The sequence below is a fragment of the Hypanus sabinus genome, chromosome 1 (genome assembly GCF_030144855.1).
Source record: "Hypanus sabinus isolate sHypSab1 chromosome 1, sHypSab1.hap1, whole genome shotgun sequence".
Classification (NCBI taxonomy): domain Eukaryota; kingdom Metazoa; phylum Chordata; class Chondrichthyes; order Myliobatiformes; family Dasyatidae; genus Hypanus; species Hypanus sabinus.
Window position 1 is genome coordinate 132,105,134 of NC_082706.1, and position 18,789 is coordinate 132,123,922.

General features: G+C 42.9%; 1 protein-coding gene across 8 annotated transcripts in view; it reads right to left on the bottom strand.

Moving 5' to 3' along the window:
- The window catches only part of LOC132397745 (protein spire homolog 1-like), a 223,557-nt gene that overhangs the window by 54,004 nt on the left and 150,764 nt on the right, over nucleotides 1-18,789 (bottom strand). For 5 of the 8 annotated variants that reach the window (XM_059976536.1, XM_059976529.1, XM_059976510.1 and 2 more), the window contains 3 exons: nucleotides 15,598-15,639; nucleotides 12,372-12,535; nucleotides 3,735-3,828 (listed from right to left, as the gene is read on the bottom strand). In XM_059976536.1, coding sequence (XP_059832519.1) covers nucleotides 3,735-3,828; nucleotides 12,372-12,535; nucleotides 15,598-15,639 — 300 coding nt within the window. The remainder of the gene's footprint in view (nucleotides 1-3,734; nucleotides 3,829-12,371; nucleotides 12,536-15,597; nucleotides 15,640-18,789) is intronic. The other 3 variants (XM_059976545.1, XM_059976523.1, XM_059976518.1) reach the window with 2 other exon arrangements.

An 18,789-nucleotide genomic window follows, 5' to 3' on the forward strand; every position in this document is an offset into this window, starting at 1 on the left:
TTGGAGAGCATGCAGAAGTGGTTTACCAGGATGTTGTCTGGATTAGAGGACATATGCTATTATGAGAGGCTAGAAAAAACTTGGATTGTTTTCTCTGTAGCGGCAGAGGCTGAGGAGAGATCTGATAGAGGTTTATAAGATTATGGGAGGCAGAGAGAGAGAGTAGACAGACAACATACTTTCCCAAGGGCTGAAATGTCTAATACTAGAGAGCATGCATTTAAGGTGAGCGAGGGTAATTTCAAGTGAGATGTGAGGGGCAAGATTTTACACAGAGAGTGGTGGGTGTCTGGAATGGTGATAGAGGCAGAAACTTCAGAGACTTTTAATGGATATATAGATAGACACATGAATGTGAGTAAAATGGAAGGATATGAACATTGCATAAGGAGAAAAAGATTAGTTAGCCAGTTGATTACTAACTTAATTGGTCCAACATAATATTGTGAGCTGAAGGCCCTTTTCCTGTGCTGTGCTGATATATGTTTTATGTTCTTCTTATTTTGTGACTGCCTGCGCTATTGTAATTATATGTACCGTGTGTGACAGTGTGTAGTGTTTGCACTTTTGCCCCAGGTGAACGCTATTCATTTAGCTGTACACGTGTCTGGCTGAATTAAATTTAAATTGAATTTGAACACTTTTACTACAATGATTGCTCTGATTGTTCCTTCTTTCTCTTTTTAAGATCATAAGATATAGGAGCAGAATTATGCCATTCAGCCCATCCAGTCTGTTCCACCAATCAAGGCTGATATTTTTGTTTCCTCAACCTCACTCTGCCGCCTTCTCCCCCCAACCCTTAACTACCTTTATCAATAAGAGAGCCTATCAATCTCTGCCTTAGGTATAGCCAATGACTTGGCCTTTACAGCTCACTGTGGCAATGAAAATATTCCTCCTCATCTCAGTTTTCAAGGGATGTCCCTTTATTAACAAACTGTGGACCCTAGATGCCTCTACTAAAGGAAACACCCTCTCCATGTCCGCTTTTTCCAGGCTTTTCAGTATGGTCTTAGTCACACTCTTCCTTCACTTTGTAAAATTTATGTACAATTTATACTCCGTGTGTTGTCTCTCTGCTGCTATTAGCATATTTTCATTGCATCTGTAGCACAACATACCTGTGCACATGACAATAAGTTCAATTTGACTGGTTTTATTAATAGTGATCCCAAGTGTGGTTAAAACTCATTTAGCGCAGTGAGGAAGGAATTGTCTTACTCTTACCAGGTATGGCCCAAGTGTGTGCCCAGGTAACAGACTTGATACCTGACCCACTCTAGACAGAGAATATCCAGTGGCCAAGAAGACAAATAAAAATGGACCATGCAGAGTGCACCTGTCAGTGATAGTTACTCCAACTATTGTTTGCAGGAGCTCCCTATTCAGAAGTTTCCAGCCACATACACTACAACAACTGAAACATTTCATTAGAAATATTTCCAGAAGTGTTGTCAGTGAAAGAAATTGCAGGGGCCCTACTAGATATTTAAAATGTCCTTATCAAGAGCTGAGGTGCTGGAGGATTGGAGGATAGCTAATGTTATTACATTGTTTAAGAAAGACTCTAAGCACAAGTCAGGAAATTATAGGCCAGTGAACCTGACATCAGTAGTGGAAAAGTTACTGGAAGGTACTCTAAGGGACCGGTTATGTAAGTGTTTGGACAGATAAGGACTGATTAGGGATACTCAACATGGGCTTTGAGCCCAACCAATTTTATAGAGTTTTTCAAGGAAGTTACCAGGAAAGCTGATGAAGGCAAGGCAGTAGATGTTGTCTATATGGACTTTAGCAAGAACTTTGACAAGATCCTGCATGGGAGATTGGTCAAGAAGGTTCAGCTGCTTGGCCTTCAGGATGAGGTAGAAAATTGGAACAGACATTGACTTTGCAGGAAAAGCCAGAGACTGATAGTGGATAGTTGTCTCTCTGACTGGAGCGTAGTAGACAGTGAGGAAGGATACCCTTAACTTGTAGTGGGATCTGGACCAGCTGAAGAAATGGGCTAAAATTTGCAGATAGAATTTAATCCAGGCAAGTGTGAGTTGTTGCACACAAATCAGGACAGGTCTTACACAGTGAGTGGTAGGGCATTGAAGAGTGCACTAGAACAGAGGGATCTGAGAATACAGGTCCATAATTCCTTGAAAGTGGCATTACAGGTAGATAGGAGGATGACGATTGGCCTTCATAAATCAAAGTACTGAGTACAGAAGTTGGGATGCTATGTTCAAGTTATGTAAGACTTTGAGGAGGCCTAATTTGGAGTATTATGTTCAGTTCTGATTACCTACCTACTGGAAAGATATCAACAAGATTGAAAGAGTGCAGAGAAAGTTAACAAGCATGTTGCCGGGACTTGAGGGTCTGACTTATGGGGAAAGGTTGAATAGGTTAGGACTTTATTCCCTAGAGCATAAGAGGATGAGGGGAGATTTGACAGAGGTATACAAAATTATGAGGAATATAGATAGGGTAAATATAAGCAGGCTTTATCCAATGAGGGTGGATGAGACTAGAACAAGATAAGGTCACAGGTTAAGGGTGAAAAGTGAAATGTTTAAGGGGAACATGCAGGCGAACTCCTTCACTCAGAAGGTTGTGAGAGTATGGAACTACCTACTAACAGAAATGGTGGATGCAGGTTCGATTTCAACATTTAAGAGAAATTTGGATAAGTACACAAATGGGATTGGTGGGCTATGGTCCGGGTGCAGGCTGATGGGACTAGGCTGAGTGATATTGGGTATGGACAGGATGGGCCAAAAGGCCTGCTTCTGTGTTGCAGTGTTCTATGATTCTATGGAAAGAGTGAAAAGAAAATTTACAAGAATGTTGCTGGGACTTGAAGGCCTGAGTTACATGGAGAGGTTGGACAGGCTAGGACATTATCCTTGGAATGTGTGAGATTGAGAGGTGAATTTATAGAGATATATTAAAGTAGGAGGGTCAAAGACTGGGTGAATGCACACAGTCTTTTTCCCAAGAAGGGGGAATCAAGAACTAGAGGGCATAGGTTTAAGGTGAGAGGTGAAAGATTTAAAAGGGACCTGAAGGACAACTTCTTCATGCAGAGGGTGTATTGTACATGGAACAGGCTGCTAGGAGTGGCTTAGGCAGGTACAATGACAACATCTGAAGGACATTTTTATAGATTTGTGGATAACAAAAATCAAATGGGACTGGCTTAGATGGGCATCTTAGTCAGGGTGGATGAGTTGGGTCAAGGGCCTGTTTTCATCCTGTATTACTCTATGACTGTTATATGCTTTGGTATGTTCTTGTTCTTGATAAGTTTGAGGAACTAAACACTCAACTCACATTCGTAAATAAAAGTGATGCTCAAAGGAAATAACTTCAATTCTGTTGCAAAGTTAACTTGTGATTTGTATAAAATCACAGAATCGCAGAAGCTTTGCAGTTAGCATAACCCTTTACAGCATCAGCAACCACCTATCAGTGTACAATTCCCACTACTGTCTGTAAGGAGTTTGTACGTTCTCCCCATGACTGCATGGATTTTCTTGGGTTTCCTCACACATTCCACATATGGATGGTTAGAGTTAGGGTTCCTGAGTTCTGGAAGCACAGTGACACTTGCGGGCTGCCCTCAGCACACTACTCGGACTATACTGGTTGTTGATGCAAATGACTTATTTCACTTTATGTTTCAATACTTCAATTTACAAGTGACCAATAATGCTAATCTTAGATCGCACTGTACTTACTTTTTTTGCCATTTGGTGTCTCTGGGGAGCTCTCTTCTACCCTTAGTGTTGATCCACTGGAACTGCTCCTCACCATTTTAACTCGGTCCTCCTGCTAAATAGATCGGGGCATACATTATTAAGTATGACACCATGACAGCAAGTATTTCATTGTGCGTGTGCATGTGTGTGTGTAGTGTGTGTGCATGTGCGTGTGTATGTACGTGTGTGTGTGTGCGTGCAGTGTGTTGTGACACATAACTCTGCAGTCTGAGATAAACCTTGAATGAATGCAGATGCACCTTCTGGAATTCTCTATTTCCAATATATTTCTATGCACACTCTGTGCTGGAGCTAAGGAACCCATAGGGGCAAATACATTGCAGAGATACTGTCCCGATAGATGGGGCAAAGAACTGAAATTGTTCACTCTGCCATAGAACTGTGTTACCTTCAATGAAGAACAAGATCATAGATTCAACAAGTTGTACAGCAGGGAAACAGGTCCTTCAGCCCAATTTATCCGTGCAGACCAAGGAGGGTCCGTTTCTGTGTTGGGGTGCTCCTCGACTCTGTAAGACAAGTCTTGGAGTATTGTGTGCAGTTGCAGTCAGCACACTATAGGAAGAATGTGATTGCACTGGAGAGGGTACAAAGGAGGTTTATAAAGTTGGTGCCTGGATTAGATTACTTGGATATGGAGCGAGAATAAATAGGTTGAGCTCATCTTTTCTAGAGTGGAGAATGCTGAGGATTGACGATAAAGGTTTGTAATTTATTAGGTACAGATATGATAGATTGTTAAAACATTGTTCCTGTGGCAGAGGTATCATAAAAAAGAGAGTATGGATTTATGGAGGAATTTTAAAGGTGATTTGAAGGGAAGAGTGGGTGACATCTGGAACTTGATGCCAGAGGAAATGATGGAATCTTATACATTCACTATATTTAAAAGGCATTAAGACAGACACTTAAATTGGCAAGGCGGAGAAGGTGATGGTCCTAATGCAAGCAAAGTAGGCTGAAGGGTCTGTTTGCATGCTGTATGGATCAGGGGCTGCAATGTAAGAGTGGGAACAAAGAACAGGCGTGGAGGGATCATTCTGTTCACTCTGTGTGTGCCTGTTACTGCACTACTGACCAGGGATAATTCCCCAGCTAACATCCCCATCGTGAGCTAACCACAATTCAATACACTGACCACTGCATCATTTCAGGATCTTAAGGTATAGCTTTCCCTTAGTGTTCTTCCTTCCTTACACAATCTGTAATTCTAAAATTCACTGTTGGCTTCAGTAAATCCCTGCTTTCTGATTAACCCTGGCTTCTTTTTGTCACTGTTGTGTTTCCTATAACATGCCAGGTCCTTAAAATCATTAAGAAAGTTTCCAAAGATTTATTATTTCACTGCATGATCATGGAAAGGCACATCCTGAACATGAGAGTAAAAGATTTAACAGTTAAAATGTGGCTGATAGCAAAACCCCAGAAAACGCAGGGAATGCTGACAGAAAACATGGGTTGACACTTTGGGTGTTGACTTCTTAATGGGTAGAGAACAGAGGGGTGTGATTGTTTTCAGTTTGCTGAGTGAAGACATGGAAGAGTATGGACACAAAGATCTTTATCTACCCTAAAAATTCTATGGCTCACTCATGGCCATTGTGGGAATGATATGGTCTTTGTCTCCAGCAGGAAGCACCTTTTCACTGTGTCCCTCTGGTTGTTTGCCATCAGCAGGTTCAAGCATCATGATGCATATGGAATTGAATGGAACAGAATTCCGGGAGTGAAATGGAATGGAGTATCGTTACTGTCTACAAACAAGAGAAAATCTGCAGATGCTGGAAATCCAAGCAACACAATGCTGGGGGAACTCAGCAGGCCAGGCAGCATCTATGAAAAAGAGTACTGTTGACGTTTCAGGCCAAGGCCTTTCAACAAGAATGCAGCATATAGTGCTAAGAGTTACAGAGGAAGTGCAGACAGACAAATAAAGTGCAAGGGCTATGACAAGGTAGTCTGAAAGATCAGGAGTTCATCTTTATCGTATAATAGGTCTGTTCAAGTGTATTATTACCATGCATAGAAATTGTTCTTGAGCCTGGTGGTATGTGCTTTCAAGCTTTTGCATCTTCTGCCCCTTGAGAGGGGGATGAAGAGTGACTGGAGTGGGAGGGGCTCTTGAGAAGTATAAATGGAATCACTGAACAGGAGACTGGTTTTTGTGATCAACTGACTTTTGTTCACAACTCTGCATGATTACTTGTGATCTTGGGCCAAGCAGTGGCCAGACTAGGCCATGATGCATCCAGACAGGATGTGTTCTCTGGTGCATTGGTAAAAATTGGTGAGGGTCAATGGGGACCAGGACAAGCTACTAGCAACTTTTACATCTATGAACTTGAGGTTCTCAAACAGTAGTCTAATTTGTTGGAAAGTAAGTTTAGGTAATATGCCCCAGAAACTTAATTGCACATTGTGCTGTTTTAGTGCAAGAGTGAAGCATGGCAGGATCATTTCATGTCACTCCAGATTGAGTGCATTCCTGGCATGGTTCCCAAATCAGGGATGTACATGGCAGCATTGCATGGGAATGAGGGCTACACTGCATCAGAATGCTCAATGTCGAGCTAAGTCAGGATAACAAGATCTTCCTAACACAGCATCAAACTATAAGGCTGCAGGCAAGTAAGTTAGCCCTACTTCCAGCAACTAACAACCACATTCCCCTCCCAAACCTGATCACCCTGCCAGGAAGTACCAGCACTTCCACGCTCCCTCTCTGTCCTCTCCACTGCTTGCCCCAGTGTCCCAATGCCAACAGCCACCAAAACAATTGCAAGTCCTTTCACCCAACCCCACTACTCTATTCCAAAACATGACACAGAGTACCATGTCTTTTGCAATGATGTGTACAGTCTTGGTTGTAGTAAATACATCATTAAACTGGCAAAACTGCACGGAAGATTTACAAGGAGGCTGACAGGACTTGAGGGCCTGAGTCATGGGGCGAGGGTGAGCAGGTTAGGACTTTACTCCTTGGAGAATAGGGGATTAAAGGGTGATCTTACAGAGGTGCATAGAATCATGAGTGGCATAGATTGGGTGAGCACTCAAGCTCTTTCTCTCAGGAAATGAGTATTTAAAAGTAGAGGGCACAGGTTCAATGTAAAAGATTTAAAAGACTTGAATCTTTGTTCGGAGTGTGGTGTATGAAATTGAACAAGCTGCCAGAAAGTGTTGGTGAAGCAGATACAGTAACAACAGAGGTCCCAGCATCGATTCCTCCAGTCAAAGTAACACACTTCCACCAGAGGCTTCTATAGTGAAGCTCACTTGGAACCTAATCTACCAGCTTTTGGTGGATACAATGCACTTTGATCTTCTCAACAAAGTTTACTTATTTGTGGCTGCCTCTCATGACAGAAATCTGGGAGGGAGCTCAGATCCAGATAGTAACTCAATGAACATTATGCATCATCACTCTTCAAAACTGGACTTACTGTCAGAGGGAGGCAGATGCTCGCCTGTGCCCCAGTATTCTGTGGTGAACAACCTGTACCCCACTTTTAAGAATAGGCTGTACTGGACAGCGGAGGTTCACAAAAATGATCCTCAGAACAAAAGGCTTACATTTTGAGGAATATTTGATGGCCCCGGCCTTTACACAATGAAGTTCAGAGGATGCTGGAAGATGTAATTGAAACCTACCAAATACTGAAAAGTCTGGATAGATGGGCATGGAGAGGAGGTTTGCAATAGCTGGAGAGTAGAGGATCCAAGGCGACAGTCTCAGAATTAGGGGATGTCCTTTCAGAACTGATATGAGAAGCAAGTTATTCAGCCAATGGGTGGTGAACCTGTGGAATTCATTGTCAGAGATGGCTATGGAGTCCAAGTCACTGGATGTATTTAAGGCACAAATTTACAGATTTTTGATTGCTTGGGTGGGGAGGGGGGGAACTAAGAGTCATGAAGAGAAGGCAGGAGAATGGGGTTGAGAAAATAATAAATCAGCCCTGATTGAATGGTGGAACAGACTCAATGGGCCAAATGGCCAAATTCAGCTCATGTACCTTATGGTCATGTTGTTTCAGAGTCAAAGGGAGGGACTGAACCCATCATTCCAATTCCCCAGAATTATACAGCAACAGATTTATATCCATTACTGCTGGATCCCAGCAATGACAGACCTGCTTAAAGAGATGGGTGTTGCCAAGCAATGACAAATGGATTTAATTCAGTTCAGTGACAGGTGTCGCCTTTTGGAAAATCAAACCAAGGTAGGGTGTTTACAATCAATGGTAGGGCCCTGGAGAGAGTGTAGAATAAAGGGACCTAGAATAAAGTATATACAGTAGTTCCCTGAAGTTGGTGTCACTAGCTGATAGGATAGTAAAGACTTCTGGCACCTTGGCCTTCAGCAGTCCGGGCCCCAAGTATAGAGGTAGGTCTCAGATCAAATCCTCGACTGTTTATTTATTTCCATAGACATTGCCTGGCCTGCTGAGTTCCTCCAGCGTTTTGCTATAGAAGTAGGGATGTTACTTTGTAGCAGTACGAGAAACTGGTGAGGCCACACATAAAATGTTGTGTTATGTTTTGGTTATTCTGCTTTAGGAAAGATGCCACTGAGTGCAGAAAAGATTTATGAGGATGTTGCCAGGACACAAGGGACTGGGTTATAGGGAAAGGTTGGGCAGGTGAGGACGTTGTTCCTGGGACTGCAGAAGACTGTTGGGTGATTTTATAGAGGTGTACCCCTCTCCCAAAGTTAGGAAATCATGAACCAGAGGGCAGAGGTGAGAGGGGAGAGATTTAATATAACTCTGAGGGGTAACTTTCTTTTAGTACAATGAGGGTAATCTTCACATGGATCAATCTGCTACAGGAGTTTGTTGTGCCTAGTATATTAACAAAATTGAAAAGACACTTGGAAGGTCCATCAATAGGAAGGGATTATAAGGATATGGGTCACTATTGGGCAAATGGCAGTCTCTTGGTTATCATGGTCCAAGTTGAGTCAAAGGGTCTGTTTTCATTCCGTCCGACACTATGAAACACTGATGAGCCACTCATTGTGTTCTTTGGTTGAAAATCCAAGTCAATGTTGTATATTGGGTTTTCAAAAGGCCTTCGGCAAGGTGCCACACATGAGGCTGCTTAACAAGTTAAGAGCCAATGGTATTACAGGAAAGAGGCTAACAAGGATAAAGCAGTGGCTGATTGACAGGAGGCAAAGAGTGGGGATAAAGGGACACCTCTGGTTGGCTGCTGGTGACTAGTGGTGTTCTACAGGGGTCTGAATTATGACTTTTTTTAACGATATATTTCATTGATTTGGTTGAAAGAATTGATGGCTTTGTGGCTAAGTTTACAGATGATACGAAGATAAGTGGAGGTGCAGGTGGTGTTGAGAAAGAAGGAGGCTGCAGAAGGACTAGGACAGTTTAGGAGAATGGGCAAAGAGGTGGCAGATGGAAAACATTGTCAGGAAGTGTATGGTCTTGCATTTTGGTAGAAAGAATAAAAGCATAGACTATTTTCTAAATGGGGAGAAAATTCAAAAATCTGAGGAGCAAAGGGTCTTGGGAGTCCTTGTGCAGGATTCCCAAAAGGTTAATCTGCAGGTTGAGTCAGTGGTGAAGAAGGGAGATGCAATGTTAGCATTCATTTTGAGAGGACTCAGATATAGAAGTAAGGATGTAATGCTGAGGCTTTATAAGACACTGGTGAAGCAATTTTTGACCTCTTATTTAAGAAAAGCCTCCAAGAAGACTACAACTTTGTCAAGCTTGTGTGTTTCAATGACCCAGAGAGCTAAAGTTAGCTGGAGCCATGGCTTTATTCTTTTGCTCTTGGTAGAATCACCCATGCCAAACCTGTCAAGGGGGAGAGGACAGACTAAGAGTGGTCCATGGGTCCTCCAGGTTCAGGGGTACAGGTCAAGGCTAACCACCCTGACTGGTAAAACAAAACTGTTATGGAAAGAGCAATGAAGAATCCTTCTGCATCTGAGTGTGACAGTATTCCTGAGTCTCCACCTGGGACTTGCATGACTAGTGAAAACTGAGGGGAAGCTACAGACATGATGAAGGAAGCCCTCAAGATCACCTTATTCTGCCCTAAACACCACTGGCATAACAGACAGTAAGTAAGTAAGCATTTAAGAAAGGATGTGCTGACATAGGAGAGGGTTTAGGGGTCTTCACAAGAATGATCCTGGGATTGAAAGGCTTAATGTATGAGGGGTGATAAATGGCTCTGGAAGTTAGGAGAATAAAAGCGGATCTCATTGAAACCTTTCAAATGTTGAAAGGCCTGGATAGAGTGAATGTGAGAAGGAAGTTCCCTATGCTGGGCAAGTGTAGTGTAGGAACCGAGGGCACAGCCTCAGAATGAGGGGGAATTTATTTAGCCAGAGGATGGATGATCTGTGGAATTTGTTGCCACAGGCCACTTAATTGGGCTAAAATGTATTTGCCCTGATCTGTCCCAAATAACCAGAATCCACTAAATAACCAGAAAATCACAACATATCAACCTGACTCGGATACATCACCACACTAATGAGGAGCTGGACCAACTAGGATTGTTTTCTCTGCAGGGTCAGAGGCTGAGGAGAGATTTAGTAGAAGATTATAAATTTATGTAAAGAATAGATAAGGTAGACAGTCAGTCATTTTCCCAAGTTGGAAATTATCAAATTCTAAAGGACATAGGTTTAATGGAGAGTGGGGAAGTTTACATGGCAAGGACTAGAGGCACAAATGCGGCTGTCCTGGGATTGGAGGCCTGTCAATGTGAGTGAGGGAGCAGGTGGGTGGGAGGGTGTTTAATGTCTTAAAAACACAGAAAAAGTACAGCAAAATACAGGCCCTTTGGCCCACAATGCTATGCTGAACATGTACTTACTTTAGAAATTATTTAGGGTTACCCATTGCCCACTATTTTCCTAAGCTCCATCTACTTATCCAGGAGCCTCTTAAAAGACCCTATCGTATCCACCTCCACCACCGTTACCGGCAGCCCATTCCACCCACTCACCACTCTCTGCATAAAAAACTTACCCCTGACATCTCCTCTGTACCTTCTTCCAAGCACCTTAAAACTGTGCCCTCTCATGCTAGCCATTTAAGTCCTGGGAAAAAGCCTCTGACTATCCACACAATCGATGCCTCTCATCATCTTATACACCTCTATCAGGTCACCTCTCATCCTCCTTTGCTCCAAGGAGAAAAGGCCTAGTTCACTCAACCTATTCTCATAAGGCATGCTCCCCAATTCAGGCAACATCCTTGTAAATCTCCTTGCACCCTTTCTATGGTTTCCACATCCTTCCTGTAGTGAGGCGACCAGAACTGAGCACAGTACTCCAGGTGGGGTCTGACCAGGCTCCTATATAGCTGTAACTGGGCCTGTTCTGGGACTGAAGGCTTGTCTAGGAGTGTGAGGGGATAGGTGGGAAAGTGGCTTGTTTTGCAGTTGTCTCAGTTTGTTCTGTTAATGTTGTCATTGCCTGTGTTGTTCTGCTGAACACCATGGGCATGCTCTGCTGGAGCCTGAACTTGCGGGCTGCCCCCAGCACATCCTAGGGTGTCTTGGTTGTTAGTGAAAACAATGCATTTTACTCTTTGCTTCCAGGTACATGTGATAAATCAATGTGAATCTCAATCTTAAGTTTTGACTTTAAACACAGAGGGTGGTGGGTGTCTGGAAACTGCAGCCAAAGGTGGTAATTTAAGCTTAGCAATGTTTAAAAGGCAGGTGAACAGGAAGGGAGTGGATTGATAGTGACTAGATAGACATACAGCTTAAAGGGGCATCATGGAGGGCTGAAGGTCTGGTTTTGGTACTGTACTCTGATCTACATGCTTTATTGGGGGCAGTGAGGAATGCTCTTTATGTGGTTACTGTCATGACTGCAGATAACACCATTCTGCTGCTTTGTGCTCTTGCTGCATTTATTCTCACCATGTACACCGTTGACTCTGCGGAGCTTCATTTGAGCAAAGAATACCCTAGTACTCTGGTGAACATGACAATGAACTAATCTGAATACGAACCTATTGAACAATTCAATACCGAATCCATTCAGCCGATAAAGTGAAACGCAGAGCTGAGCTGACTGTAATATGCACAGGTACAATAAAAAAAACTTACTTGCAGCAGGCACATAGCATCAAATAGACAACATTCATGAGAAAAACATAAATTATACAAGAAAGAACACAACTAGGACAAAGAAAAAGTCTCCTGTAGAGGAAAATGGTCATAGTGTTGCTATGCTGAAGTAGTGGTTAGGGTTGTGCATGTTGATTCAAGAGCTGAATGGAAGTAGCTGCTCTCGAACCTCGTGGGAGTGACGTGAGATGCTGTAATGTGCTTTATATAATGAGAGCATCCCTCCTCAGGTGGATGGGCCTCACAGTGGCTTCCTTTCCTCCATAAACAACCCAGTGCCCGTGTATGTATGGGCTAAGCATGTACAGTACCTGCTCGACATTGCCGACACAGGCCCAATGCAGACTGGAGTACCATAAGGAAGGAAACGTATTTTGTGTTTACAAATTTGGACACGAGGTACGTACACTTATGCAGGTAGATGCAATATTTTTAAAATAAACAGTAGAATAAACGTGCTCAGCCCTTTACCTCGGAATCGGAGCTGTCTATCTCAGCCAGCGTGGGTGCCTTCAGCAGTTTCTTTCTCTGGACCTGTATGGCAGAAGAGTCACTTTCAGTAGTTTGAGACGTAACTGCTCCATTGGCCACAAGCGGCGACAGGTCCCTTCTGCTCTTCTCTGGGGTCGCCACGTCTGTAAACACAGAAGAAGTGACTGAAAGAAAGGTCCTGCCAGTCTGCCGGAGTCTTTCTGTGCTTCTCCAAGCAACCACATCCCAAGCATCGAGGTTAGAATTGCCGCCTGGCTGGTTTCAGAACAACTTGGATTTGAGTAAATTACTGAAAGTGTGAGCCCAGCTGCATTCAGCCAGGCTTCAGGCGCACCTTTTCTATTCTTGTGCCACATTAACATTTTCTGTTAAAGTGAGCTTGGCACATGGTGGATGAGCAGCACATTCGAGACTTCGGGTTCTGTTCAATGTACAAACGTGGCAAGGTGGCAATACTGACTGAGGATCAAACCAAACTCTGCATTCCAATTCAATTACACAAAGTTTGTTAAACGCCTGTTGACAATGTGTTAGTAAAGCATCACAGTAATTTTCAGAAGTCACCATAGCAACTGCTCAGGCAATGCATCAACTTCACTACATTAACACTTGCTTCTAACTTGACTCAGTGGGGAAAGAGGACCCAAGTGACTCTATAGTATGATTTACGGAGCACTTGGATAGGTCCATGGAGAGACAGGCTTGGAGGGATATGGGTCAAATGTGGGAAATTGGGACAAGCTGGGTAGGCTTCGTTGCTGGCATGAGCTATTGGACGTTAGGCCCTGTATCCATGAAGTATTGCTCTAAGATTCTATACACACTGTTTACCATTAAACCAGTTCCCTGATTACACCATCCCTGCTCAGCTAGAAACTAGTCTTCATCAAGGATGATGGAGGGGGAGGAGAAGAGGGAAGTAAATGAAACAGTAATGTCTGAGAAGAAAGAAGTACTGGATTATAGAGGGTGTAAGGAAAGTTAAGAAGGGGACAGAAGGAGAGAAAGGGTGAGGGTGGTGAAGAAGGGTTGTGGGGAGGTCAGAGGGGCAATATGGGAGGAGTGTGGATGTTCATGAGGTTTACTTATTGAATAGTGAAATAAAATCAAAAGTTACAGGTCACAGATCACAATTTTCAGGTCATACTTTGGGTGGAAAAACAGAAAGGAGCTGATAATGTCATCACTGATGCCACTGACTCTGGATAAATGTTAGAAAACTAAGGAGGCTCATTATCAGAGTTATCTGGTCCAGTTTTGTGGTGAGAATTCCACTGAAATGCTTGCAAATGATTAAAATACCCACAAAACATTTATAACAAGTGATAGTTTTAAAAAATATATAAAGTAGGTGCAAAGTGTTCCAACTTGTAGACAACAGCAGATTTGGTCTACCACTTATTCCTGAGGTATCTTAACATAATTTTTATATGTTGAGTTTCTAACTTGGTTGGACCATTAACATAAATGGAGTTGCTTCATCCTCAAAATAGCAAGGAAACTGAGGGATATGCGGTCAGTGCATGTGTCACTGGGGTAATAGATCAGCCATGATCTCACTGAATGGTAGAGCAGGCACAATGTGCCAAATGGCCTATTACTGTCTCTGTCCTTTATCTGATATGTATCCTTTCCAACTACTGGGCAGTGGCGCATTGGCACTGGCTGTAGAAAAGTAATCCCACATGTCCTTTGAACAAGGCACCAAGGCTAAGAGAGAAATCATGGGGTCAGATGGAAGAACAATCTGGGAAATCAACTGTTTCTTTAAATCAACATTAATAACCAAAATGAAGCAACTCAACAATAAATATAGACACTACAGCTGACTGACTAAAATGGTATGTAACCACCCCTCCCTCTTCCCCCCCCCCCCCAACCATGGGAGTTAAAAGTCATTAAAAGTCAATGATAGTGCCCAGTACACACAGTACTGGGTTATACAGACCAGAGGGCTTACAGACTAGATAGCCAGTTTGTGCAGGGGTATCAGAAATAGCTTCAGACTTCATGTGAGCATGGAAGAACAATAACATTGGTTTCCTTACTGACCTTCATCCCATGATTCTCTCTGGAAAGTACATTTGGATGCAATGTTGTGAAAAGGGCAAATATCCTCACCATTTCCCATATTCCATCAAGAAATGGAAACTGGCAGTTAAATAAACCTGGTTGCTGGCTCCCTATTTGTCCTACACTGTGGTGTAAGATCATGACCTTATTCTCTACGCACCCTATCATAGTTTTACTAGCTCCAACACTTCCCATAAAGTGTTGTACTTTAAACATCTCCTAATCCAATGGAGCAGAAACATTATCAAAGATACACCAGACAGATGAACTATAATGTCACATGTCAGGTGTGGACTACATGCATTATACTGTATATATGCTTTATATAACTATATGCTTTTGATTGCTTAAAATATTTTCTCTGTTTAAATAAATTATGCAGTCAATATACATGCAGAATCCTATCAGGAAAGGCCTTTAGGCCCATATATCGACAGAGCTCTGCTCTGGAAGGAATGGGGCTGGAATGAAAGAACCACCAAGAGGTTAATTTCTAATTCCACTCTTACCCACTCACTCAAGGAATTTCCAGTAATATTCCTAACTTTGTATACATATCGTTAGCATTCCGAGGATTTGTGCTTGGCCCTCAGTGACATTCTGGTGGCATTTATCTCTGCCCTGGTAGCAGACCCTCTTCAACTGCACCTCCTGCATCGACAGTGGCCACACAAACAAGGAAACTCCACCAGCTTGACAATTTGCCATTCCTTTATCGTGACAGGGCCTAATCCCTGGACCTCTCTCCCCAGTGGCACTGAGGGAGCACCTTCAAAAGAAGGGCTGCCATGGGTTTTAGCCATCACCTCCTCTAACCCAGTGAGGAATAGATAATAAATGCCCAGCTTCCCACATCAAAATAAGTAAATACATTTGTTACACAATTTACCACATTTAGTTGCTTTCGACTCTATTTACAGTATGCACCATGAGCTGAAAGCACCCCGACATCACAGATATTGAAGAGACACCATCACAGCCCCTGCACCCAAGCAAATCACACAGCAAACAGCACAAAATTAACCCATGGAGCTGAGTATGGCCAAAGTAATGATGAAGTGAGAGATGCAAAAGCAGAAGCAAGGCGTGACAGTAAGATGCACACGTCAGGTAGGGGAGCTGCCTTCTTTACCTGACCAGTCAAAACTGTGAGATATGCTAAGTGGTCTCCTTACTGTAAGAAAAACAATCGGATAGTTAGGAAGAACAGTAACATTACAGGGTATCGTCGTCATTAACACTTCATTGTTGCAAAAAGACAGAGGTCAAGTACACTGAGCATGAATCCATATTTATTTGGAAACAGTGAAGATCCTGAGTACGGAGGTTAAATCTAACAGGTCCCCTACTGTAAATGGCATAGAACCTATGCCCCAGAATCCCTACTAATGAGTCATGCTCTCTTCTTGCTACCACTGTGAAACATGATATAAAGTCCACAACACCAGGTCCAGGAGCAGCTGCCTTCTTATAAGCATCAGGTTCTTGAACCAACCTGCACTACCCTAACCCATCTCAATAATGGAACACCATGGACCACCTCCCTCCATTACAATGGGCCTATCTCAGATTGTCTCTTTTGTTTCACATGAAGATCTTGACATTGCAATTTATTTTCCTCTCTTTCTTCACTGTCTTGCATATATTACATGTAATTTAAATTTTGGGTGGGCGTGGTCTACAACATTGCTGCAAGAGAGGTTTTCATCGCACTCCACAGTAACCTCGACCTGACTCGTCCTGAATCCCTCCAACTTCACCCTTCTACTCTAGAAAAGTTCCACACCGGAGTTTGCTCAGAGTTTAGGACTTCCATATTTGTGTATGTGTGCAGGGATATCCTAAATTTCCATGCACACAATGAGCTCAATGCCTTCTGTGCTCGCTCTGACTGTCAAAACATGGAGAAAAATCATGAATTCCCACAGTCCCAATGACCCTGTGATTTCAGTCTCTGAGGCCGATGTGACAGCATCCTTCAGGAGGGTGAACCCAGAGAAAGCATCCAGCCCAGATGGGTCTTGACTGAGTACAAAGGAACTGTGCTGATCAACTGGCTGGAGTGTTCACTGAGATCTTTAACCTCTTGCTTCGGCAGTCTGAGGCACCCACCTGCTTGAAGCAGGCTTCAATCATACCAGTGCCTAAGAAGAATGTGGTAACCTGCCTCAATGAAATCGTCCAGTAGCACTCACATCCACTCTGATGTCAGTAAGACCAAGAAACTGATATTGACTTCAGGAAGTCCATGAGCTAGTCCTCATAGGGGATCAGAGGCGGAGAGGGTCAGCAACTGAAGATTGCACAGAGGACCAGTCTAGGGCTCAGCACTTAAGTGCAAAGATGAAGAAAGTATGACAGAGCTTCTACTTCCTTAGAAGGCTGTGAAGATGCGGCATGATATAGATGTGTGGTGCAGAGTACACTGACTGGCGGCATCACAGCCTGGCATGGAAACACCAATGCCCTTGAATGGAAATTCCTACAAAAAGTAGTGGATATGGCCCAGTCCATCACGGGTAAAGCCCTCCTCACCATGGAGCATAACCACATGGAGCACTGTTGCAGGAAAGCAGCATCTGTCATCAGGGACCCCCACCACCCAGTTCATGCTCTTTTCTCACTGCTGCCATCAGAAAGAAAGTACAGGTGCTTTGGGACTCACAGTACCAGGTTCAGGAACAGCTATTACCCCTCAACCATCAGGCTCTTGAACCAGAGGGGATAACTTCACTCAACTTCACTTGCTCCATCACTGAATTGTTCCCACAACCTATGGACTCACTTTCAAGGATTTGTCATCTTACGTTCTCAATATTTATTGTTTGCTTGTTTGTTTGTTTGCCTAACTATCTATTTATTTATTACTAATTTTTTCTAATTGTGCAGTTTGTTGTATTTTGCACACTGATTGTTGCCCTGCTGGTGCATCTCATTGATTCTATGATGGTTATTGGATTTATTGAGAGTTCCCACAAGAAAATGGATCTTAGGATTGTATATGGTGACATATATGTACATTGACAATAAATTTACTTCGAATATTGAAATATAAGGAAATGTTGGCAAAACCTGGATCATGGGTTTAGCAGCATTACTAGGGACAAATGGGACATCAGGGTATTGATAAGTTTGGTTCAGTATCAAAGAACAGAGAGGAATGGAGTTGACAACTCGCAAACAGTTTGAAGCCCAGATCACAGGCTTTGGTCTTCAAACCTGTTCAAACAAAATCGGTTTCATCCTTGCCCTGTTTATGCGTGTTCTCCTCCAGCTCACCCATCTACAGTGACATCAGCATGGACAGTGTGGTAAATCTCCTGGCCAACTAATTTGGCTTCGATCAAATATGAGCCTCCAAATCATTATGACTCAGCAATTAAGTTCTAGGCAAATCTAGCATGGCTGAAAGATTAAGGGAACAGGTGATAAACCTTTCCAATCCAATTTCCCACGTCACAGAAGTTAGAAACAGGAATAGACCAGTCAAAATGGCAGACTAATCACAATGATTCATGACTATGTACCAGCTTTCTTCCTAGATCCACTGATTCCACTACCCCAAGAATGATATCTATCTCCTTGAATGTATTTAATGATTTGGATTCATCTGTTTTGTGTGGTAGAGAATTTATCATTCTCTGCAGACGAAATTTCTCCTCATCTCAGTCCAATAGGACTTACCCTTAAGCTTCAGAACCCTCCTGCTTTTGAAGCCCCTCCCCACCCCAGGAACATCCTTCCCTGCATCCTATCTGAACAGTCATGTTAGGAATGTGCAAAACTCTATGAAATTCCCTCTTGTCCTTCAAACTCTGGTGAATTTAAGCGGGATTGACCCAAATCTCTGTTCATAAGACAGGCCACCCATTCCAGGAACCACTCTGGTCCCCTAGTACAATAGGCTCTTGATCTCATAATCTGCCTCATTATAATCTGGCACTGCACTCCCTCTGTAACTGTTGCACTTCACTTTGCACTCTGTTACTGATTTTCCTTGTTGTACTTCACTGTGTAATGAACAGTACGGAAGACAAGTTTTTCACTGTATCTCGGTAAATGTAACAAAAATAAATCAATTCCAAATTCCTTCTTCAGATGAGGAGATCAAAACTGCACACAGTACTGAAGAAAGGTCTCTGTCCGAAACATCGACTGTTCATTTCCACGGATGCTGCAGGACCTGCTGAGTTCCTTCAGCATTTTGTGTGTGTTGCTTTGGATTTCCAGCATCTGCAGAATTTCTTGTGTTTATACTCAAGGGGTATTAAATTCCAGTACGTGGATTTTTACAAGTAAACTTCCAGCACTCAGAAAAGTAACA